This window comes from Gymnoscopelus microlampas (assembly GCF_963454915.1).
Source record: "Gymnoscopelus microlampas genome assembly, chromosome: 2".
Taxonomy (NCBI): Eukaryota; Metazoa; Chordata; class Actinopteri; order Myctophiformes; family Myctophidae; genus Gymnoscopelus; species Gymnoscopelus microlampas.
The window spans coordinates 49597481-49624215 of NC_139939.1; the positions used below are offsets into that span (position 1 = coordinate 49597481).

Sequence of the window (26735 nt, forward strand, 5' to 3'; positions counted from 1 at the left end):
CAGGAAACCAAAACCGTTAATTCTGGGGAACGTGGCCAATAATCATCAGATTCTCATCTCATTTTGCAGAGCCACTGTGGGCAAGTTTCGCTGATCACAGCACATCACTTCCAAAGGCACACTTAGATGGAAAGTCTGACAAAATAAACAAATGAATACAATACTAGTTCAATATAAAAAAGATCTCTCAAAACAGCAGGCTGTCAGCACAGTCAAAGATAATAAAGGGTATGTCCTGATGAAGATCTGATTGATCGAAACGTTGACAGCAATAAAGTACAGCGCAGCGGAGCTTTTTTCAGCATTACCAGTGTGCAGACTTCTTTTTTCACAGATAATAAAGGCCCTCGCTTTTTCACATACTGTAAGATGATGACCCCATCTCCACCCTGGTGCAGTGGAGGCCCTAGCCTTTTAGAACTTAAAGCTTCACACAATTGTGACTGCTAAGCAGCAAGGATCAGTCATTATGGGTGCAAGATATGCGTAGGAGAGAGGCGACTGGTAGAAGTTGTGAGGTTGAATGGAACTGGATGCCGGGAGAGCAGATGATGCACACTGGACACACTCACACACTTCCAATTTTTCAAAAAGGAAAAAGAATACGGATAAAGCACCACAGAATGTGCCGCACGTGGCGCTGCGGAAAACAGACACGCAAAACTCATACTTAGGGGATTTGATCTAAATATAAGTTATGAATAAAATCTCTCATTAAAGTATGTTTAATTCTCCTATAAAAACCAATAACGATGGTTGGTTTTCCATCTCCATGCGAACTGCCAAGAGCAATAATTCTACTTCACAATCCTCACCACAGCCGGGCTAAAATATAAATTACTTTGACAAATATTTTTCCAAAAACCTCAGTAGCCATATGTGGAATCTAGCCTCAGCGTGAGCAGAGGCCGTGACTAAATCATGACAAGCCTATCTGATCAAGATGGCTAGAGAGAGTGTGCTCAAACCCACAGGGCTACATCAACGGACCATCAATAAACATCAGACCTTGCTCCCAAAGTTCCCACACAAATCTCTTACAGCAGAAATCACTTTACAAAGAGACAGTCAGTAAAGTGCCTCACCGAAAAGCCCAGATGCTTTACAATACTACATTTCCACAAAGAGTGCATGAAAGCAACATGCTCTTCTGTCAACATGCCTTTAAAAAACCCTTTCATCCATGTATGACATTTGATCAGGCTACTGTACTCAATACTTAATCTTTTCTCTCTACAGTCTGGCCCGGCCTATTAAAAGCATGGGTGGGTAATATGACCCATTCGGTACAGTCATTTCTGCCACTCTGTTATGCCAACAAGCAGCTGTTGTGTGTGTGTCCCTGTTCAGTTTGCTTCTCATAACCCCCTATCCCTGAACAAACACACACACGCACACGCACACGCACACACACACACACACACACACACACACACACACACACACACACACACACACACACACACACACACACACACACACACACACACAGGCTGGCATCCTGGGGGTCAAGTCCAGTTTGTAAGACAAACAGTTATGAGTTGATTTGTTGAGTGACAGGCAGACGTACATGACTTGGCAAATAATAACGATGGACCAGAGAGTTCAGGATTGATTTAATCGTATTATGTTTAGGATAGCTGGCATTCGGATTGTCATCTGGGATTCCGTGCGGCGGACACGAGGATTCTCAAGTATCTGACATCAGTGCATTTAATCAAGTTGGATGTCGGATTCAAATAGACGGAATTTAACCTTGACTTTAAGAATGGAAACAGTGTAGTCTAGGTTTGTTTGAGATGTCTTATGTAGAAAAGGCGAACTCTTACGTTGCGTCTCCCACCCCGCTTCCTTGTGGCCCGAGAGAGGCTGATTGAAACTGACAGACCAGCTGGCAAGGCACACTCCACAAGGCTACACACACGCACACGCACACACACACACACACACACACACACACACACACGCACAATTATATGTTCGTTACAGGCATATCATCTCCCTGTCCAAAGTTCCTGTCAGAGCTCACTCAAAGCAAAGTACGAGGACAGGGTTAGTAACACATCAAAACGAACAGAATCACAGAGACAGAAACAATGACACACAACAGGAACAAAGCACTGGCAATATTTTTCACTATATAGGGCATCGCAGTTGCGGCCACTTCCGGGTTCCACTGCAAAATTCTCAATGCATTTTTCCCATTGACTTTTCCAAAAATATCTATATCAATTCATTTAAGCCTAGAATCAAGCCATCCAGGCTCCTGGTGAATCATGACCATTAAACATTTTTTTCTGTGATTTATTTTATTTTATATTTAATTATGATATACTATATTTAATAAATACCCTTTGTTTTGCCGTTTTCAAATTTATTTTTTCACAGAATCAAACGTTTTATGGTCATGATTCACCAGGAGCCTGGATAGCTTGATTCTAGGCTTAAATGAATTGATATAAATATTTTTGGAAAAGTCAATGGGAAAAATGCATTGAGTATTTTGTAGTGGCACCAGGAAGTGGGCGGGAACTGCGATGCCCTATTGGTAATGTACATACTGACTGACACAAAAACCTGCAGTTGTACACTTCAATGTGTAACCACCAGGATTCAAACCTGGGGTCTTCCAAGTGGGAACTGGGAAACCAAGCATCTACCACTCAGCCGAAAGAGAAATCCCACCCTTGGCCGTGGGAGATATCAGGCATCTGGGCTCTGGGCAGAGCTACCCTGCTACGTTCACCCCCCTCCAGTGGGCACAATATTTCTTTTATAGCAAGTAGAGGCAAACTGCTACAATAGTTTTAGTTGTGGAACGTGTTGCTGAGCAAACTTTTTAAAATGATGATTATTGCTAATGTTTTGGTGGGGAAAGTAGTTTTTTTTAATCATTTTTGTAATGACTTTGTTGCTCAGTGAATGCATTTATGATGAATCAGTTGAAATGTAATGTATTGTTATGTAATGGCCACTGTGATTTGTATTTTGACTAATGGAAAGGGAGATGGTTTGGACAATGTTTTGGTATTAACAACCCTTATGTACAGGTGAAGGGCAAGGTGCGACAAACAATTGTCAATTTTCATGATTACCTACAGTGCAGTACCTACAGTATGATTCATTGTGTAGCCTTATGTAAAATAATGACCAAATGTACCCAGTGCTGAGAAGAAAGGTTACCAATGGACATCTCTCCAACATCCCCTTTTCCAACCACTTCTATTACTCTCTCTCCCTCTCCTTCTCTCTCTCTCTCTCAATCCAGATGACAGAGGACTTTGCCTGAGGTGACCTCAGGAGCAAACTTCAATGTAATACTTTGTGACAGGGCAATGACAGAATAATAATAATCAAGCAATGCAATGGTTAAAACCCACCCGACGTCCATTCATACCTCAGACATAGCATTTCGAACACAGCTTTGTAAGCCGGGGTAGTATTTGTTACTAAATCTTCTGTAATTTTGCAAGAACAAATACAGCAAGAGGTCAGTTTTGGTTGGCTTTGGCTGGATAGGTCTAGATGGATCAGTCTAGCTGAGGGGGGCATAGAGGACTATGGGAAAAAAACAAGGCTGACCTGAAAATACAACTCACTCTTAAAGAAATGTTGAAATGGAATGACCTTTGACACTCATGACTGGGGGTCCTAAAATACTACTAAGCTCTACTAGTGAAAACAACTGCTGATATTTGAACTGATATCTGTTTTTACAAAATGACTGATAGCACAAAATGTTATTAAATTTAAACTTTAAAAAATGAAGTAAATAAGTTAATTTGTTTTAATCTGACAAAATTAAGTTACTTTCAGATGCTGGAACCTTTAAGAATGCTGAACATAAGGCAACAAAGCCTGCTTAAGGTGAACTGGCAATACTGCACCTAAAGAGCTTCATAAGATACCACATCAAAAAACATCACCTGTGTTTGATGGGGGTTTGAAGGAGCCAGAAGGGTCATTGAGTTGAGTGTGGTTGTTTCCCACAGCGAGCTTTTGATTTGAACAAACAGAGGAGCAGTGTATGGGATCATTCTATTGGCCGGGGCCAACAATGCCCAGAGGAACCGGGGCCAACAATGCCCAGAGGAACCAAAGTGCAGGGGGGAAGAGGAGGGGGCAATATCAAAGTGGTACTTTTGGGATGTGTCTCGACAGACACAATTATCAAGTAAAGTGTCATGGAGCGGAGGGAAGGGTGATGGGAGAGATGAGACCTGTGTTAAATCTACAGAAAAGGAGAGAGGGATGGAGGGAGAGAGAGAGGAAGAGAGGGGTGGAGGGTGAGAGAGGAAGATAGGGACGAAGGTGAGAGAGGGAGAGAGGGGTGGAGGGAGAGAGAGGAAGATAGGGATGAGGGTGAGAGAGGAAGAGAGGGATGGAGGGAGAGAGAGCAAGAGGTGGATGAAGATGAGAGAGGAAGAGAGGGATGGATGGAGAGAGAAAGAAAGAAAGAAAGAGGGATGGAGGTAGTCAGAGAGCAAGAGAGGTTTCATTTCATGCTGTGCCAACACGTTGCTTTTGCTGTCACACATGGCTTGCACACACATACAAATACAGTACCTACAACTTACATTACATTACATTACAGTCATTTAGCAGACGCTTTTATCCAAAGCGACTTTCAATAAGTGCATTCAACATACTGTAGGTAGGGAACGAAACTACTAATCACCAGAAGTCTTAAGTGCATTTCCTGCAAAAGCAAGCGACCAAGAGTATACCTAGCGCTAAGGTAAAATACTTACAATAATCAAAGGTAAGCACATTGTAAACAGAGATGCAGAGAAGTCTGAATAAGGATGCCTTTTCACTCCAGAGGAAACCAGGCATAATTCTGCGCAGTAATACACCTAGTGAAGATTTAATTCCTATTCTGTGCAGCATCTAGCGATTTTTGTGGCTCTATAAGCACTAATTAACCACTTTCATGTCATTATGTTTATGTTTAACATAAAGAAGTAATACAAATAATTGTCCACATGTTTTGAAAATAGCCAAAATATAAAATCATCACCTGGGATGGCACATTGAAGTCATACTATTGTATAAAGAAAAACTGCTGAAGATAAAGGTTTAATCAAGATTTACAATTCAGTATAGAGCCAAATTTTTGGTTGTATAACGTTTGTCTATTATATGACAAATATTCCTCCTCTTATACTTTTATTTATTCATTATTAGATCAACTTTGCACTTAATCTGTGTGTTTTTTCTCACTCTCTCTCTGCTTCTCCTTTCAACATGGACGGCCGGGGCCACATCGCAAAGAGACAAGCTGCCTGCCCAGCTGCTGGCCCTGTGGGTAAGACAGGGAGGTCACAAGGCCTCTGGACTGACACCACAATGCATTAACATGCTCGCGCCGAGCATAGTGCCGTGCCACGCCACGGGCATTGGCCCAGTCTTTTCCTGATGTGCTGCCATTCTCCCTGTAGGACCTCACATCATCAACAAGTATGACTGCCAAGGATGTGTGGGTGCAGAGGATGGTCAATTCTCATGCTTAATTTATTCTTTGTGGCACTACGGCGTCGCTCGCCGTAAATGGCCGATCTACAATCTTGCAACGTATCGCAACACGTTGTGTGCTTGTAGACTGTCGTATGAATCAGGCTTAAGTCCTTGTATGGAACTCCCATATCATTACTAGAGTAGGCTATCAATGACAACAGTGTGCTCATAGCTGTGAGCTTGTAGATCTGCTATTTTTGAAATATTTGTGCAAGCGAACATTTGTAACTCAATTCTTTGCTTCTGGGGGTCCCTGGAACAAAATATTTTGAGATGGGGGTCCACAGCCAAATACATATCTAAAAATGTTTTCTAAATCCTAACAGTAATATATATGTTGCTAAAAAAGTTCGGTTCAAGCCAAATAAATCTTAAAATGACACAGATGCCTTCCCGGTCTTAATGGAATAAGCACAGTGGTGCTACTTTTAAACACTTGGGCCCTTATATATACTTCATCATAGGGTGAATAGTGAAAATAGCTTATCTACAAGCTCACAACACGTTACATCACATCACATCATTTAAAAAAAATGTTTTGCCTATAATGACATCCTAAAATAGAGACCCATGGTTAAAGTGGTTAAACCAAGAATGCCCTTTGGGGAATTTTTATGGGGTTTTAGAAAGTTGTAATATCAAACTACACAAACACAGGTCAGATAAAGTCATGCTTTCCTTCTGCACACTTTCATCAGGATATCTACTACTCCTTTGCTAGTCAGGTCAATTACAAGTGATGTACTAATACTACACCAGTGGTTCTCAAACCTTTTCATGTCAAGGACCCCTAAATAAATATGTATTTGGCCGTGGACCCCATTTGAAAATGGTTTTGTGCCAACTTAAGGACCCCCATACGAGATTTGTGTTGTGTTAAAATGTTTTAAAAATATATTCAAAATTGTTCAAGACGTTTTGCAAATAGCAGATCTACAAGCTCTTGTAGATCGGCTAGTTTCAAATAGCCTATGTACTAAGCACTGTATATAGGATTAAAAGTGGCTGAGCTGATTTTTATGCTACATGTATATTAACACATTTTGTAAGCCGAAGCCCCTTAAGGGACTCTGGGCCCCCCGGGCCCCCCATTGAGAACCACTGTTCTACACAAATCCGTATGACGTTAAAATGATCCGAGTGTCACGAAAGCTCCACTGTGTCATACAGGGATGAGAGGGTTTGGAGAGTGCGTGGGTAGCTGTGTCATTCCTAGAGGGAGGGAAGGGAACATAGATCATCAGAAACCATGGACACTATACTACTCACTGCATCGCTAAATATAGCATGAAGGAAAGCAGTGGCTAGGCAGGGCATGGCTTATGTCACCGTGCCTCTGTTAGCCTTGGTCATGCAGCAGCAGTGACTGCACAACCAAATAACTGAGACACAATGGAGATGTATTTCACCCATTAAGACCAGGAACGCATCTGTGTAATTTTAAGATTTATTTGGCTATTCAAAAATATAGCCGATATACAAGCTCACCGAGTGCCGCACTATGAGCTTTTAGATCTGCTATTTTTGAAAAATGTGTGCAAATCATTTGTAAAATATTTTGTTCCAGGTACCCCCCAGAAGCAAAGATTTAAGTTACAAATGTTCGCTTTAAAAAATATGTATTCAAAGATGTGCAAAACTTTTCACGTTTTTTTTAAAATAGCCCAAAGAAATCTAAAATTACTCTAAGATGCGTTCCCGGTCTTAATGGGTTAATTATTTACCTTCCCAAGATGTGTTTTCCCAGTAAATGGACACAGGGTCATAATGACAGTAGCTTATTAGTCGCTACACTTTTCACTTTGGGATTTCTTTGTGTTGGGGAGGGGGATTTAACTTTTAACTTTTTTTAATAACTAACCATCTGAACTAGCTGTACACAGAAAAGACAAGTTCATCATGCCCAGGTTTGCCCTTTATAACACTCTCAGACACTGACATCTCAAAATTAGTCAAGCAGCATCCCTCCTTCTCTCCCTAGAGATGCAGCTTTCCCTGAGGGCAAGCATCTGCTGGCCTATTTTGAGTCTATTTAGGATTAAATCCCAAGAAACAAGAACAACAATAGAAGAAACAACAATACACCCAATAAGGTTAAGAGTACAGCAGGTGAAACAGAGGGTATCCAGTGAAGTATTCTATGGATAGCAGCCTCACATGCCCCCTCACCCGCCCTCTGTCATAGAGAACACCCAGGGTTCACTAGCCTATCCTGTACTTAGACATGATGCAAACATACCGGGCGCCACAGCCACATTGCATGATGGCGATGCAAACAAACAGCAATGTCTCCACACACTATGTACAACAGAGGGAGACGAAGAGAGAGAGAAAAGAGAAGACCCCATGGCAAAGGCAGAGATGCCGATGAGGATAAAAAAGAGCCATTCTATACTTGGCCTACTTGGCCTACTGCTTGAAGTTGAGAGTAGGTCAGTCTGAGGCAGTAAGTTGGTTCAGAAAAAAATAATCTATTTTTTTGTTGACCTGAACTGGGAACCACAGTGGGCCTGGGTGTCAATATATTCTACACAGATTGGAATTTGCAGATGCGATGTAAACAATGGCAAAAGCAAGCGAAAAATCTTCCCCCAAAAAACGGAAAACAAAAACAAGACAAGCAGTGGTCTAGTGAGTTGTACAGTTAAATCTGTGTCTTTGTTTGGTTGCACCATGTAAGATGATTCATCTTAGTTACACAGGTATTAAGTCCACACTAACCAAAATAATAAATATTGCTAAAGAAAATGCCCTTTTTACTGTTGACAAACGACATGAGCAGAATGGCTGTTATGTGGTGAGCACTCTTTATCATCACTGTAATTTAGCACTCGAGGAATTAAGTAGTGTTGTCAATCACTGTATTGTTTTTCTTTTATGTAACATAATTTTGTAGGTTACAACGTGTCAAACTTAATCGCTCAGGGATGTATTATGTCGGAGACAAAAACAAAGTCTCTGACAACAGTAATCTAATGTAAAATGAAAAGTGTGAATATAAATGTATGTCATATACATTTCTAACGGGTGTAATCTGTCATGAATGTGTTGCCGACTACAACAACAGCAGCTCCTCGTTATCAAGTTATCCAAATGACCTGTGCGTCATATCCACTTTAGATATTCTGTACATATCCATTCATAACGGATTGACAGCTTAAACATCTTACAATATTGGTTCTCTTTCAAATATGCAAAGTATATTTGGAAAACTAACTGCCATTGACGACCATTGATCGATTCCCTCCGTGGGATGAATAAAGATGTATCTATCTGTAGGCAGTAGGCATCAATGTCTACAGGATGATGAATCCTTGATTACAATGGTTCCACTTAAAACGGGTGGAAACTCGGACCGGTTCGCTACAAAGTTATTTTGGTGGGAAAAGGGCCTCAGAGTATACAAATGGATTGGTCCCATTCCTGCACTCAATGAGTTACAGACCCATAAGGGTGCATTTGCTTTCTATATACCCATTTACTGTAGATGGGAGTTTGGGAGCCCCTGGAACCCCCTCAAGGATCCATGGACGCCATGTTGAGAACTAGTGGCTCTGAGGTAATGGGTCAACAGTGATGTAAGGTGGGTTGTACGATATAGAGGGAGAACGTTGGAAGACTGCAAGAACGTCTAAAGCACTAAGGAAAGCGGGATCTGAGAGGTTGCTTGAGATGATGAAGGGGACACCAGAGGAGAGGATGGAGCTTAATGATGCTGGTGGGAAGGGTGCTTTTCTTCCACGCTAAAGGCAAGCTGGGCAAGACCTAGCCGGTTGAGTGTCTAAACGGAAGTACCGGACTTTGGCGGAAGTATCGCCCAAGGAAATGACGTTGACACTTTACAAATCTGATTACCTTCTCTGTGAACGAAACAAGTGTTTTGATTGGTCGAAAAAGATAGTTTTCGGGGGAAATATGTGCGACGGACGTTCCGCCCCTATAGACACTCTCTGCATTAGGTCGTGACCTAATGCTTTTCTCTTCGCAGATGAGTAAGACTGGGAACGAGGCTACGCTAAAGGTGACTCACCGATGTCATACTGCAACTCTTGAAAGGACTGACTGGTACCAAACACAAACCTCTCCCCTGGAAATGATCTAGTTTCCAAATGAGACTAAAGACTGTGGCAAGCATTACAGCAAGGCAGCCTTACTAGGGGGAAACAGGTGCTTAGGCTTAGGTAAATGAGGTCTCTCTCAGCTACCGCACGTTACGCACAACAATGCATACATGTATATGTGGGCGTGCCTTTTCATGCAGAGTCTGTGAGGTTGCATACTTGGCCATCACTGAAAATTCTCTGGGGGAGGCAGTCCCTTAGAGTAAACGTGGGACTGAAACAGAAACCATGCTGGCCAATCTAGATAGACGCAGACTCATTTCCAGTTGCGTTGAAGCAATGAGATCTTAATTTGTAACAAGCTCCATGTAAAGGTTTAGCATTTAACACGACTCTATTGACAAACAATACTAGGCACACAGGTTTTCCCTCCTGATTGGATAAAATTGGTATCCCGATCTGAACATTTATTTTCTGTTTACTAAATTGCTGGAGAGATGGGGAAACCCATGTTACTGAACCTCTATACTAGAGGTACCATATGGTCAAATTAAAAAGAAATGTTTTGCATTGTTTTTGCACTCAGAGTGGTTGATTAAACTTGAAAATGGGAAATCTCTTGTGCGTTGTGCTGTTTGTCCAGTACAGCTGCACAAAAACATCCTCACCACTTTACAAGCCATTCAGAATCTATTCCTGTTTCAATGTCAATACGGGCTGACCAATCATAATTGTCGAGCTGCCCAGGAAAGAGGTGAAAAGAATTATATTTGTAGACCCACCAAAGCAAATTAGAACTCTTAATGTAGCTGAAGCATACATTGTAACTTTCTAGAGTTCACACTGTTGCAAAAGGCTTGAAGTACCAGAATCTTACTGCCTGTGTCTGCAGTGTTGCTACTGGCAGTACTGTGTATGCACCGGACAATAAACAACTTCAATATGAGTTACTGTAGCATAAAATGAACAGATTTTTTTACGATTTAAATATATTGTTCCTGGCTGCCAGGCTGCCAACCAGCCACTGCACAGACTCTCAAAAGAGAATACTCAATAATAAATGGATAAGTCGCTTTTTAGTCCTTTTCCTCATCCTCGCTCAACTTCATATAGTCAGATGTGCACAGCACATTTCACTCCAGATTGCACAAACAAAACCAATTTTGGAAAAGGGATCCATTCCATCAATACAGGACCCTGCTCTAAGCATTGAATAAGTATAACTGTTGGATACATCATTAAATCATAAATGTATTTGAAGTTAGTTTTTGCTACCATGCTTTTGGCTAAAGTGGAGCTTGTGTTTTTCTAGCGCGAAACATCAATGGTAGATGTGCCAAAAAGAATACGGAGCTACAGTGTGTAGATCTTTTTCATCTTCAACTTTGTGACTTCTCCTTATTACCTTCTGGTCCAGCACCCATGCTTTAAACTTTCTTTTAGGTGCGTTAAGTATTGTTTATACATTGATGTAGAAAAAATATTCATATCCAATCATCCAATAGATGTATCAAACGAAAATGTATGCTAATATGCCACACAAGTCAGTACTGCACGTGTGTGTGGTGTAATCCAGCCTCGTCTGAAATAAGACTTTCACTTATTCAAAAACAAACGTTCCCTTCACGATCCCTCTAACACAGACAGCCTTAGGCTAACAGACAGACACACACCACTGCGATGTGTAAAGTATATGCAACTTCCATAAATGTCTCAGGCTGACTTCCTCTCGTCACCTTCTCTGGCACGGTGTCAAGCAGACACCGTCTGAACAAAGTGGTCTGACTTCTGGTTTGTTTCTCAGTCCTTACACCTTTCATAACAGCCTGTCCCATGTCATTGCTATACCTCTGAACATTAATCAAGACTCAGACTGTGTTTACAACACTTTACTGTCTCTGGTCATGAGAAGCATCTTCTTCTTCCCACTTCAAGCCTGATACCGCCTTCGTTGCACTTCGTTGTCGCATGCCGAAATCAATTAAGAATGTTACATCACAACAAAAAAAGGTATTTATCACAAAAGTAAAATCTCTATATTCTGATAGTAATCGTTGTTGTGGAGTATTTTGTTTAGGAAAGGGGGGTCTCTCCAGCTCTTTCTTAAACAGAAAATTACATATTTGTTTTTTTCGGTTTTGGATACCAATTTGATCCCATTTTACTTGCTTATCCTGTATAAGTTCTCTCTCTACATTGGATAAAATTGGCATCCCGACCTGAAGACTTATTTTCCATTTACTAAAGACCCGGAGAGAGGGGGGTTACTGAACAATCTATAGCAATGATCGCTATTGAAATATAGATCTATCAACACTCAAGATTGTACTGTGGAGTCAGCAGTGGGTTTCTGACTTCTATAAACTAGCTGCTTCTGCAACCAGAGGTCATTAAATCGCATCCAGAAATTGTCAAAGAATACTCTTTCCAAGGAAGGTACCATTTCAAAGATAACAAAAATGAATGGCTGGGTTATACATACAGTAGCAGGCAATAGAGCAACAGAACCTCAGCCAGTTTTGGAATCCAGAACTTTAATTTAATGTCCTACTGAACCTGAAGCCCTGAATTAGTCAATCAAACCAGGTAATGAGAATGAGCGTCTGCCACTATCCCTTGCATCAACATACAAGCACAAGCGTTCATTACAGCAGTGGTTTTCAAACCTTTTTTGTGCAAGGCACACCAGTGGGCAAGTCAAAATCTCATGGCACTCATATTTATAGCGACAGCTCTAGTATGATAGTAGATCTGCTATTTATTATAAAACTCCTGTATGATGACATGCCCTTCATAAACACGCCAGATTGAAAGTGGTTAAAATATATAAAATTATATATTTTAATGTCTATTATTTGACTCTGTAATGGCAAATGAGTGTGCACAAAGCACTGATATAGTGAACTAAAACAAATATTCATAACATTTTGTATAGTTGTATAGTATATTGCTATAATAATGTGTGGTTCTCACAAAATCCCAAAACACAACAGGACTCCTTTCATGGTACAGCAATGTGCCTCGGCACTCAGTTTGGGAACCTTACAGAACCTTACAGAGCTTGACTGACAGATAAAGTATGTGACATCTGAGAGGACAGATCTCGGTTCGCCTCTCCGTGTCCCCACTCAGCCCGGTGTCTCAGTCCCACATGCCCGCCCGGAAACCCGACGCGGAGGAATGCTGGATCCATTTCCCCATGCTTTCCTGCTGCTGACATACTTGCAAGGATAAGAGCTTGTTAATCCTAAGGTAAGATGAATGGCGGGCACTGTGTGCGCAAAGGGGAAAGAGGGCGGGCTGGGACCTCAAGCGCAAGGCGACTCAGCACAAAGACTGGCTCAGTGCTCCTGCCTTCAGTTCACACATGGGAAAAGGATAAAAATATACTGTATGCAGGAAAATGCATCACTAACACCAATAAGGAGCTTATTTTACGAGTGATGGGTTTGACTGTCCCTTACACAAGATTTAACCCCATGTTGACCACACAAGTGTGGATATTTGGAGGAAGAGACTAGAGCAGATTGGGTAATGGTTTTATATGACTCAAAGTGTGGTTGTCACAATTTTGTAATATAGCGACCGAGGATAGAATGTGTTCTGGATCAATAAGTTAAGTGGGCAGCAATCACTCCAGGGTGCCAGGTCAGAACTAGGGCCGTCACGATCATTTACTTGCGATAATTGGCTAGAATTAACTAGCGAAGGCTGCGTATTTTTTTGTTTGAAAATCAAAATGTGTCAGCCTTTTTCAACATGGAACGATTATGATAATTATGCGAAATAATTGTGATCAGCGGACTAAGTAATAATTGTGACAGGCCTAGCCAGAACACCATTATCAATGGTCAGGTGAGTTTGTGAAGCAAGGTAATGCAGTCAATGGATTCTGTTTAGACTGTTGCTATATCTGTAATATTAAGGACAGCTGTGTGTGAGGTCAGGGACAGCTGTGAGGATTATCTTCGGCTAAAGATTGTGGTATGGTATTCAGCTACTGGTGAAGGCTCTGCTAATCTTCAGCGAATGCTCTAATAAGGGCTAGTTTTCCACAAATGCTTTACTAGTCTAGTCTTGGATGAAATTCTCTGCTAATCTTCGATGAATGCGGCTATGACGTATAGTGAAACATCTTCTAATGTCCAAACGGTCCTTCACCTGCACTCTAGCGGGCCTCACTCGAGACCATCTGCTCAGTTAAAGATGTTCTTTACCGTTCCTACTGGCCAGAGAGCCGTTTGCCAGGTGTTACAGGTCAATGTTCTCCCTTAGAGAAATATAATTTTCAACAACAATGGCTGCTGAAAGGCTAGAGCAAGTCAATGGGAAATAACTGGATGCTCTCACAATGAAGTTTAGACGTTATTCGTGCATTTAGAATTCTGAAATGTCCCTGATGCTTTGGCTTAGAAAAGTAAGGAAATTCGTTAGAAAGAAGATGGTTTCTTTAACCCCTGAAAGCACTGGATGAAAGAAGGGAGCTTCTCCGAGTTAACCAAACAAAACAGAACTGGTCAAGCACAATAATGATGACATAATGAGGACATTAACACACACACACGCACGCACGCACACACACACACACACACACACACACACACAGCCTTTTTCAGTCAGTGACAATGGTGAAGGCCATCTTGCTCAAATGCTTTTGTAAGACAGAAAGGCTTTTATATTAACATTAAGAAAAGCTGAGTTTAACAGCTAAAAGGAAGGTTTTCAGAAAGTCAACACTTTCATATAGCTGGTTAACACTTATTCATGTATGTATAACTGCAGAACAATGTGAACAAAATGGAAGGAAGCCAACAGTGTATAGGCTATCTCTTTGAATTATGGCACCAATAAAGTGAGGATATAGGATGGGGGTCATCATCTCAGAGCAGAATGAACCCCATGGTGGTCACACGTCATTATTTAAACTTTAACCTGCACCGAGCCTTGATAGACGACATAAATAAAAGGCTTGGTCCGGTTCTCCAGGTCCACGATTTACGGTACGTCTTAAAAGGTGGTCCAGCAGATTCTTATGCAGCATGGTTACAGGTTATCTACAGTACTGTACCACCGCTGTACAATGACACTGAAATTATGGCCACAATGTCGACACATTAAAGGAGTGACCATATGTCATGTCACTTTATTTGAATTGTATAGAGAGGAGCATGATGTAAGTACAGTAGAACTATAATTCTTCATTCTGAATGATATAGGGGTTACTTTCAAAATGCCACTTTGTCAGCTAAAAAAAGATGAGCTTCGTCATCCAGGAGCAGTGATCGGTTTGATATATGTACGTGGCGCTTAAATGTTTGATATGACATCTGAAAAGCTGAGCTGCTCATCGCCGCAAGGGGGAAAAAAGTGGTGGCACGCACCAGAGCTCAAAAGATAAGATAACATCATCCTCCTCGTAGTCCATTATAACCCCTCCTCGCACAGGGACTTGAACCATATCCCCTAAGATGGTGCTCTACTCTACACGTGCTCAACTTCCTTCCCCTCAGCCCGCGTGCTACAATAATACCACAGCAACAGTTGCACGTGAGAAATCAAAAGGAGACAGTTGGTGAGAGCACAGAATGGCAGACACCAGAATAGAAAGAGCTAGGCTACTACTTGATGTATCAAGCCGATGTGTAGTATTTAAATACCTGTATACAAGGCCCATAACTGGGTACCATGATGGTATGATGATTGATGTGTATGGACGGAGCGCTGAGTGAGTAATGCAGTGCACAATGCTCCAGAAAAACAAAGCCTTCTGTACACAATGTGCTGAGGACTTAATAGCAAAAACATAAGGAGAACAATGCTTTGAGTGAGGGGTTACAGTATCATGTTGTGCAACAAACCTACACAGTGAATTGTAATAACTGTATATGGCTCACAGCGAAGGGAGGGGGTCTTTTCATTGTGAGCTGCATGTGAGATTGGAGTGGTTGAGAAGAGGTGCTCATCCTCTGGCTCATGTTTACAGAGATGGTGAGGTCTGAGGTCGGATGTGCATATATGACTGACACCCACGGTTTCATGACATTGACAGTTCGCTCACATCTACTAGCCATGATTCACACACTTGTCAAGACTAGTTTTACATGGTCTGTGATTAGGTTTAAACTCAACCTGGATATATTTAGACAAAGGGGTAGTATGCTGAAAAATAGGCCTATGTATTTCTGTCTAATCTTTTAATTCGTTGAGCTATAGCTCATTTAATGTAACTGGTTTTGAAAATGTGTAATATAGGATACAATACAACATACAGAGTGTGGGGAGCTACAGAATTTCTCAATGAAAACATAGCATATCGGTTCGTTTTGGCATCCCTGGAAGTAGATCAACAGGTGTGTACTGTGCAACTACAGTTTCTAGAGCAAGACAGACAGTAAAGAGAGAGATAACAATTTTCAACAAAGAGAGACTTACACAAACGCATGGTAGATGAACGCCCAGGCTCGCGGTCTCTCCAGCACGTTGTACAGGTAGTTCTGGAGCCGCCGGTAGCGCACGTTCCTTCGGCCGCTCTGCGCGCTGTATATGAGCGGCTTGCCCAGCAGGCTGAGCCGGGCGCCCTGCTTCCCGACCATCATGGGGTTCTCCGGAGGACCGACCGTCACCGTGTTGGCGCTGGAAGCTGACAGCAATCCGTCTCCCGCGTTGTTCATCATCATCATCCTTCGCTCCACATCGTTCAAGCCGTACCCTTCGTCACGGTGTCCTGGCGACGTCCTCATCCAGAGCCCGGTGCCGGCGCCTTCATCGCCGCTGTGGTTGCGGGGCATGGCATCACCAAGTGCGGCGTGATTCCTATACGAGCATGCGTGTCCAATATAGTGATGCACACTAACACACTATATTAAATGTCACTGCTCCAGATTGCTAGCAGTAATGCATTGGGGATGAAACTTTAAGCAAAGCAAGACACGTTGTTTACCGTCACTGTTTGACCGCCCTCCTCTTTCCTCTTGCATCAACCTCCAACTCCTCAGTGGATCCGCTACCACGCGCAATGGTAACCGGAACGCTCGCCCCAAAACAAGATTGTCCCATTTGTTTTACGCGGACCAGCGGTTCTGTTCTGGTATCCTTCTTGTATATGTGTTTAACTGGGGATAGGGTTAGAAATAAGTTTAGGGTTAGGCATGGTTTACTGAGGTCACGTTTAGGAATAAGGTTAGGCATAGTTTACTGTGGTTATGTATAGCAATACCAGGTGAATACCGCCGGTTTTGTCCCGGGGTGACGTGTTTTGGGGCGAGCGTTTTGGTAATTCGCATCCAGTGCGCCCGCCGAGCGTTTTCTTTGGCAACTTCATCTCTTACATACCCAATAATAGCTCTCTGTCCAAATATTGTGGTGGTGGGCTTTACGTAACAGAATGAATCGCCGTTGACGTTGAGAAGCGTGTGCTAACATGAACCGAGCGACGTTAAATGTTTTGAACTCGGATTTCTTTCTTCCCTGCAGCCGCCTGTTGCCTCAGGAAGCTGCGCGCGGCTGATATTCGCCAGAGTAATTCATTCTCTCACACCGGTTACATACTGCGAGTATTGTATTGCCCTGCAGCGACGCGTTTCTTCACATGTCTGTCTGTGTGCGGTATGCTGTGCTGATCAGTGGTGTAAAGTAACTAAATACATTTACTCAAGTACTTTAGTACAATTTTGAAGTTTTTTGTTTTTTTTTACTTTACTGTAGAATTCCAATTTTCAGTACTTTTACTTCTACTCCACTACATCTCAGAGGCAAATATTGTACTTTTTGCTCCACTACAATTATTTGAAAACTTAGTTACTTTGTATATTTTGATTATCATTACAAAACATGCATTTAAATCCACTTCAGCCCTATACATTTCGGCCATTTGAAATAGCCGATGCAAATAGCCAATGCAATGCATTGTGAGCTTGTAGATCTGCTATTTTCAAAAGATTTCTATACATTTTAATCACAAGTTTCCTTATTGGGCATTGTGGGCATGTGCCCCAAGAAACTTGTGGTACATTTGAAAACTTGTGAAATAGGACATATTCTGTAATCTGCATAATGAGTAAGTAAAATTTGAGTACCGGACTTTCACTTGTAACAGAGTGTTTCTACATTTCAGTATTGATACTTTTACTTAAGTAAAAAATGTGAGTACTTTTTCAACCACTGATGGTAGCTCATACCTACGAGGTCACGTGTTTTTCAGACTTAAGTTACATCAGGTGCTGATGTAAGTCTGAAAAACACGGTTATATCCGTTGGTACTCAATTTCCCTCGAGGCCAAGAGCATGCAAATTAAGCGACCCAGCCAGCCAGTCCACATAGTTTAATTTCCTCACACAATAAGTGATGACGCTTAAGCCATGAAGTAGCTAATATAATAGTACTGTAAGTGACAGGCTACTGTAACGAATTTTCCATTCCTTCGTTTGGAAAATCAGGACACAAGAAGTGTGTGTGTGTGTGTGTGTGTGTGTGTGTGTGTGTGTGTGTGTGTGTGTGCATTTTTTTGCTAGCCTACTGTCACCAAATAGGCCTACAAGGTACATAGGAGGGCAATTTAGCAATACAACTTAATTTCTACAACCCAACCTAGACAATTTAGACAATTTAGAAAGAAAGCAGATTGCCAAGCAACATGTTTTGTACTCCATGTGCAATGTGCATACAGCTGGTAGGAAGTTGTGGGTCATGGGCCAAAAGATGTTGAATGAACATTAGTCATACTTCCTCTCTCCCACAATTTCTTTGAATGAAGGGGCCATTTCGAAGTAGCCTAAATTATGTGCTCACCTGGGACACATAAATCCATCATTCTGTATTTCACATTGAATAGAACATGAACTTTGCTTTTGATTTACAACTTATTATTTAAAAATAATGAAAATGGACAAAAACATATTGTTAACAGATAACATGTTTTGCAGCACATGCCTTTGGAAGCAATAACTGCAATCAAGCACTGTCTGTTACTCTGAATAAGATTTCTACACTTGGTGGTTTGGCCCACTCTTCTTCAGCAGACTGCTCCAGTTATCTCAGGTTTGATGGGCAGGTGCCATCTCCCAACTTCAAGTTTCATCTCTTTCCGCAATTGTTCAATGTGGGGGATTCAGATCAAGGGCTCATAGCAGGCCACATCAGAAAGGTGTTTTTGTCCTCATCCATTCTTAGATGTTTTTTTTATGTATTTTTATTATTATTACACACAGCTTGCTGATACTGGGCTGTAGCATATGTTTCTCTCCAAAATGCCTCGATAGTCTTGAATTAATTGTGCCCCATGGGCCTGCACAGATTTCAAGCAACCTGAGACTTCTCCATATTTCGCTGTAGGCATGTTTTTTTCTCCCCTTGACAGCTTCATTTTGTCTTCTTCTGTGAACATAGAGTGGTGAAAAGCTGTAATTGTGTTCATCTTCCAAAGTAGGCTACATTCTCCCAGAGGGACTGTGCTTTGTCAACGTACTCCAGTCTGGCATTTTTGTGTCTCCCTTATAGAAGTGGGGTCTTCCTGAGTCTTCTATGGAGCCCATTTTCATTCAAACCGCAAAGGATGGTGCGACTTGAAACCACTTGAAGATCAGTTTGGATCTGTTTTGAAGTGTCCTTGGTTTGGCCATTTAAACAATCTTTCGTTCAATCTTGGGCCAATTTTCCTCTTCCTTACGTTCAGAGATGTTGGCTACAGTCCCATGGGCCTTAAACATCTTAATAATATTGACAACGGTGCTCAAAGGAACATCAAGATGTTTTTAAGTTAAGTCTTGTAACCTATATGTTGATCATGCTAATCACTTATCATTCAAACAGAATAGTCTGTTAAAAGTATCACTACAATGCAATTATTTTTAAAGGTTACCAATCATATTGGCCAAGTTATTGTAAAATGTCTTTGTAGAATAAGCAATATTTAAGTCATTCTAACAACTTTAAAGTTGCATTCTCATTAAGCAAAATGGCCCATTTCAACATCATATTACTGGATTGTAATTATCTTCCATCCGAAGGCAGATTGAGAGATTATGTTTTCACACCTGTCTGTGCGTTTGTGTCTGTGACGTGTGTTCACTACCAGTCAGTGCCAAACCTTTTGTGCAGCTGGGAAGACACGCCCCAATTCTTTTCCCCCAGTCTGTCAACGACAACAATGTTATTAATTCTTTTGGGGGAGAATGCATTGCCGCTGACCGCCCTTCCAGACTACAATAGGAACGAGAGGCCTGTGATGTCCCCGTTCATATGGAAGCGCTTCTATCGGCTAGATATACACATAAAGGTCCGTGTATGTGGGTGGTGAAATACTTTTAGTTTAGAGTTACAAGATCTACCCTTGTTTTTTTTTACATCAGTTTTACAATTCCTCAAACAGACAAGGCACACACAATGACCAATACAATGCACACAGACAAAAACACAGACACACATAGCCACTGTAGTTATCTATAACACACACACACACACACACACACACACACACACACACACACACACACACACACACACACACACACACACACACACACACACACACACACACACACACACACACACACACACACACACACACACACACGTGAATGTGCACCCACCCACACACACACACACACACACACACACACACACACACACACACACACACACACACACACACACACACACACACAGAGAGACATGACGCACGCTGCACGTGTGTGCATTTGGCATACAACACAAATAGACAGACTGCAGCGCTGCACTGGGCAGGGATGCCTTCAGTTAAAGCTAGGGTGACCACCCATCCAGAATTCTGCGGGACATCTCCCAAACATTATATGTTTATCCTGTGTCCCACATTAACAGAACAGGGGAGGGGGGGGGGTATTTGAGATGGAGTAGATTGAGGTATAAAGTATTACAAAATACAAATGGAAAAGACACAATTAAAGAAGAAGTACCTCAAAATGTTATCTGCTTAAGTAGCTGAGTAAATGTACTTCATTACTATCCACCACTGCTGAATAGCCTGCATGATGTGCTATTCCCTAAGGCTGCCTCATCATCACATGCTAAGAATAGCATGCCGAATCTGACAGAATGCTTTCGTTAGCAAAGTGCTGGCCATGTGTGATGTTTGAACTTGGCTGATCTCAATGAAACTTCATTGAATGGTTTGGATAGAGAGAAAGCAGCCTTCCAGTATTCACCGGACACCATTGTATGGTGTGTCTGTAAGAGTCAGCACTGAGTCTTAATACTCAGCGCATACATTGTGTGTGTGTGTGTGTGTGTGTGTGTGTGTGTGTGTGTGTGTGTGTGTGTGTGTGCACACACACACACACGTACACACGTACATAAAGTATCTGTGTGTGCATGTACTTAAACCTTTATATTTGTGGCTGCTTTTTCAACCCATGGGAGTGCACATGATATTCTGCCACCAGCCATCATCTTAATCTATTAAGGTTTCAACAAGCACAGTGGGGTTCCAGCATCAGTTTACAGGCCATCCTCTAACAAAACCACGCCATCTGCTGGTGACTGCTGGTTATTAGGAACCAACAGCCTTTGTATAACTGTTCTGGACTTACAACTGTGTTTTGATGATCAGGGAAATAGAGAAATAGTTCAATTTGCTTCAATGAAGTAAATCGGTTCTGACCTATTCCGTTTCAATACTTGTTGACAAATCCTGTGATGTAATTAGACAGATTTCTTTTTTCATAACACTGATTCCATTCTCAAAGAAAACACTGGACTACATGAACATAATAAGTAAAATGCCAGAGGGCATTATTTGACTCACATGACTGGCCCTCATCCAAACTATTTTTGCTCATTGTATATGGAAAGGTCATCGTAAATAATAATAACATGAAAATGAACCTTATTATATTTCCATTTTCCGTTCAAAATCGTGGCATCTTCTTTCTGCGGATGAACGATCAGTGTGACCTTTGACCTCAGTGGATAGAGGCACTTTCTGGGAGCAGCAGGAAGATAATTAACTTGGCCCGTGTCTTGTATGATCTCTGGTTCTCTTTCCTCCATGGCTTATGTCTCTACATTGCACGCCAAGGTCACAACCTCTGATGCTATGACGAAAAATAGGGTCTGGTGCAGTTGGGGAGGTGCGCTTGGTTGTGTGTGTGTGTGTGTGTGTGTGTGTGTGTGTGTGTGTGTGTGTGTGTGTGTGTGTGTGTGTGTGTGTGTGTGTGTGTGTGTGTGTGTGTGTGTGTGTGTGTAGGGGAGGGGGGGATATGGGGGGTTGGGGGGGTCAGTTAAGATTGCCTGCAGATGTTGTTTCGGGGGCCCTCTGCTTGCTTAACGAGAGGATGTGGAACATAAATCTCCCAAGGCCTATGTTGCACTGTGTCATATGTAAGGTCGCACAAGAGACCATTTTGGTACCCTTTAGTGAGTCTGTAGCAAAAAGCCCAGAAAATAGAAACTGTATCTAGCTTGTAATCTTTCGTTTGAAAGAAAACACAAAGACAGACTACAGCACCTCTACTATAAATAGTTACAAATAAGTAACCACTGATTAGGACAGTTGTCTTGTAACATTTACCCCCATAGATAAAAAAAAATGTCCTTTGATGTGTTCTTAGTGATGCAGTACAATGAGCCAATGTATCCCTCAAGACAAGGGAGACAATGAATCAATTTAGCAACTACGATAATACCAACACTAAGCCCCCATACATTCTGTTCTGTTCTTGGACTATTGACTCCTGTCTTACTCTGGCACTTTTGCGCATGGACTATAGGGATTAATGCTAAAGTACCATAACAGATGCCTTCTTAAGAAGGCATTGCTCACTATATTCCCTGTTTATTGACGGTATACTGTACATTTTATCCATACACCCACTATGTAGGCTGGCTCACACTGTACATATTATCAACCTCAATTCCACTCTTGATAGTCTTTACATAATGTACTGTATGTTCAGATTACTGGTGATAGATTGTAGATTACACTGTATGTATGTCCATGCCTGTATTTATATATGATTTATGATTATATCTTTTTTATCATAATGTTTAATACAAACATATACACAGTTATATTTATATGTATATGTATTAATACTGTATCGAGTATTAATACAGATTTGACACCAAGCGCAGTAACCTAGGGCTCAACCCCAGCCTGGGTTGATGGATCCTGGTCTTGGACTTCAGTCAGAACTAGGGCAGGTGCTGAGGATGGGATCTAAAACCTCTATCCCTGAAGTCTCAACACAGGAGCCCCCCAGGGTTGTGTCCTGAGCCTCCTTCTTTACTCCCTGTACACATTCTGTACGACTACGTGGCTACATGCAGCTCCAGCTTAGTGGTCAAGTTCGCTGATGACATGACAGTGGTCACAGACAACAGCGAGACAGCCTACAGGAGAGGCAGAGAACCCGGCACAGTGGTGCCAGGAGAACAACCTGGCTCTCAACGTCGACAAGACCAAACCAAAGAGCTGACCGTGGATGGGGTCAGGTAGAGAACACCCCCCTACCCATATCGAAGGCGCTGCGGTGGAAGATACAGGTACTGTACTGCTTATGCCAAAAATAGCTGACTTAGTATAAATGATATACTTCTTGTTATGTGTGCTGTGCAACTCTTCTCCTTTCACTCTGGCTCTCTGGGTGTTCTCTGTCTACTTTGCTGACATAATTATGTATCTGATGCCCTGAGTCTCTGCCTGAGAGCATCCAGGGTCCAGTTTGTGGGGCCGGAGAAAATATTAGCTTTCCCACAAGCAGAACATTCATCGCTGTCGGGCAGAAACCTCATATCTCCATATTTAGGTTTTTTAGTCGATTAAATCCTTACTTCGTTATACTACACTGTCACACAAAAGTAGCAAAAAGTTTTGCAAAAAGTTTAAGTGGTCAAGTGTGTCTGTTGTTTCATAAACATTGAACCAATAAAAAGTATTAACAAAAGCATGTGATTAGATAACAATATTGGATCCATTTGGAGCACAGGATATTTTTTCCATTTCCTGAAAACTCATTTTTTTTGGGCATACAGTACAAGGTTTCCACCCGACAGCGACGAATTATCCATGGCAACAGCTCCCGTTTAGCAACAACTTTTTTGTTCTGACCTATTGACATCATGTTCAAGGTAACTGTGTGTAAAGACACTTTTTTTTTAAAGTACAATTTCTTTTCAGCACAATCAGGAGATATTTGATGGAGATTTTGATGGCGATTTCAATTGAAGGTGAGTCAGAACAAGCCTTCTTCCACACATTCTTTTATTTGTAAATAATAAAAATGAACTCTTTTTTTTATATAAAACATACACATCATTTGAGCCACATCTGTTATACAAACAAGAAATGCTGCAGTGAATACTTAACTTTTTTTCAAATTTTCTTTTGTCATTTCAGTGGAACAAATAAATTGTAAACAATCAGCAATTATTTCCCGATAATACTGACAAAGTAAAAAGAAAACCTGCCTCACTGGACGATGAAAACAAAAGTCGATTCTCATTTAGTGGGACTCTACATGGCTGGGTTAGACATTGGGTTTGAAGCACAAGAAGTGTCCACACAACAGTTTTAGAGTTAATATGGCCTAGTACCCTATGTTTAAGACTGACCAGTTGGTGACCCAAGTCAATTGCCCTGTATTATCCCACCATGGACTTAAAAGCCCACTGCCTGGTCCCTAGTGACTTGTACAATCACTCCACATTATATGACTTGGCCCCATTGCAAATATCACCCAACCTAACGAATGGTTGTTGAGTATTTACAGTGTATGACTCTGTGCATTTGAAGTTATTCTTTATATAACATAACCGTACATGTTAGCGGTATATGAAATCATTATGTTGAAACATAATTCATATTTCCATACAAGTGACTCTGATTTACTACACATACTTATTCATACATCATCTCAGCCCCTTGGAGGTATACTATGATGTGGAATAACAGTAAGGGGGCTGTGAGGTCTGCTACTGTACAGTACAGTACATCTTCCATAGGGTTAAGAAAAGACATCAACGTAATCGTGGGAATCGGTTGTTTGAGAGACATTCAGCACCGGAATGAGAGACATGGACTAGACTGCAGCTGATTTTTGAATGTCTTCGCGTGATGGGAATGGCTTCAGTTTCTTGGTTTTATCTCTTTAATATTCAAGTACGAGCAAACTGTACAACTGCATGCAACATACAAGCGGGCCTACGGTATGTGGAACTAACACACAAATCTAGTTCAGTATCTTTTTTTTTTCTCTGTATCTGTTTCATTTTACAAAAAAATGTGCATGCAGCTTGGAACATGTTCCGAAGTCATGCTGGCCCGGCCCCCACCCAGTTCGAAGGGGTCTGTGGACCTAATGGAGAATGAGCGTTGGTGTGTTGGTGTACTGACTGATCAGTCCAATTGATTACTTTCACATTCACAGAGATGCACGAGGGAAACTGTGAGCAACTCTTCTTTTGTTTAAAAAAATCTAGATTCAGAAGAAATTAACCAAAATAAAGGGGGGGGGGGGTGACTGCTTTTTTGTTTGTTTTTTTGCTTTTTTTCTTGCTTTTTTTCTCAAAAAGTTAGACTTTTTGTCGTAAAAAAATCAAGCTCTTGTGCTTGCATTTAAATCTCAAAAGAATAAAACTTAAGATTGGATTAAAAACCCTAAATATGTACTGGGGTGAGGGAATGTGCTCCCCAAAACAGCATAAATAAAAGTATATTTGCGTATCTTGTTCTTGCAAGGTTGGACAAACATGTCATTTTTTTCTTTTTTACAGTGATGTGACACCCTTGTGATAGTTTAAAGTGACATAAATTCTATTTATTGGTCAACCTCCTGGGAGGTCTAATATACATCTATACAAAGACAACTGGCCTGGACTTTTGCCAGCGATGGAACGAAGAAAGGACATTGCACGCTAATCTCATCGCCAAGTGTAAAAATCTAAGTTGTGTCACCATCAAACCAGTGCCCCTGTATTATGTTTTTTTTTTTTCCCTTTCATTTTTTCCCCCTTCTCTCCATGCACACTTTGGACTGACAACATATCATGAACCTTTAACGCGTTGTAAAACATTTTGTGCTAGAAGTAACAAAGGGGAAGAAACAAACAACAAATAAAAGACACGGTAAAACAGTGGCTTCACGTCGGCCATGGTAAACATATTGAAAATGAGAGCTTTATGGATCTTTTCGACTACAAGGACTAAGTGAAGTGAACCGTGCAACGTATTTCACTGGTTCTGGATTTGTTTCCATTTACACTCAGATAAGGTTCTTAGAACCTAATTTGGGCCCTGCTCAGAAGGTGGTACTAACCATGAGTTCTGGGAACCCAGAACTCATACTTCCAAATGTTTTCTAAAATAGCAAAAATAGTGTTGCGATATGACACGCTGTGAGCTTGTAGATCAGCTATTTTCGTTTTTCTTTATAACCACTTGAACCCCAGCATCCCTATTCTGGGGGGAACATTCGTCAAAAATAGCTGATTTACAAGCTCACAAGGGGTCAAAACACGAAGCGTTGTGTTTTTAGAGATTTGGTGCTAAAGCAATCCAAGAACAGTTGCAACTCAGGTCCGTTTTGCTAAGAATAGAGGATTTAAGTTGTTAAATGAGTTTTAAATAAATATCAAACTCCATGGGTTCTGGAAAGTTCCAGGTTGTGGAAGGTTCTGGGTTGCGTTTGGTAGTCGAAAAGAGCCATTAGACAGAGAGAAGGGCCAGTGATGCGGCTCTGAGGTCTAGGCACCAGAAAAGGCCCATGGGCTTCCAGACTGACCACCCCCAGGGAAACACTCTGCCTGGGAACAGAAGTGCTGGCAGTCTTATCAGGGTATTTGGAGGAGGCCACTGCAGACAGGACATGATAGTGCCACCTGCAGTTATGGAGGATGATTACCTCTGTCTCAGTCCATACATTCTGACGCTAACGTACATTTCTTTGTTTCTTTTTTTTATTATTATTGTTGATTCAATTTAAAAACCACCCTGCTTCATTTTCTGTTCAGTCTTTAATACATGCCACTTTTTTATTGTATTACTCACTGCATGTTATTAGTACTGTATCTATCAAAAGCCCTAGGTCTTCTGTTCTTATGAACGGAGAAAAACAATTAAAGTTTTCTTTAAATGGAAATGAAAACATCAAAACACAGAGTTCAGACAAAATCAAATGCAACAG

General features: G+C 41.4%; 1 protein-coding gene across 6 annotated transcripts in view; it reads right to left on the reverse strand.

Annotated features, from left to right (window-relative positions):
• kcnq5b (potassium voltage-gated channel, KQT-like subfamily, member 5b) overlaps window positions 1-16533 on the reverse strand; it is a 122880-nt gene extending 106347 nt beyond the window's left edge. For all 6 annotated transcript variants that reach the window (XM_084042622.1, XM_084042619.1, XM_084042621.1 and 3 more), the window contains exon 1: window positions 16011-16533. In XM_084042622.1, coding sequence (XP_083898748.1) covers window positions 16011-16366 — 356 coding nt within the window. In that variant the 5' untranslated portion in view covers window positions 16367-16533. The remainder of the gene's footprint in view (window positions 1-16010) is intronic.
• Between the last annotated feature and the right edge of the window lie 10202 nt (window positions 16534-26735).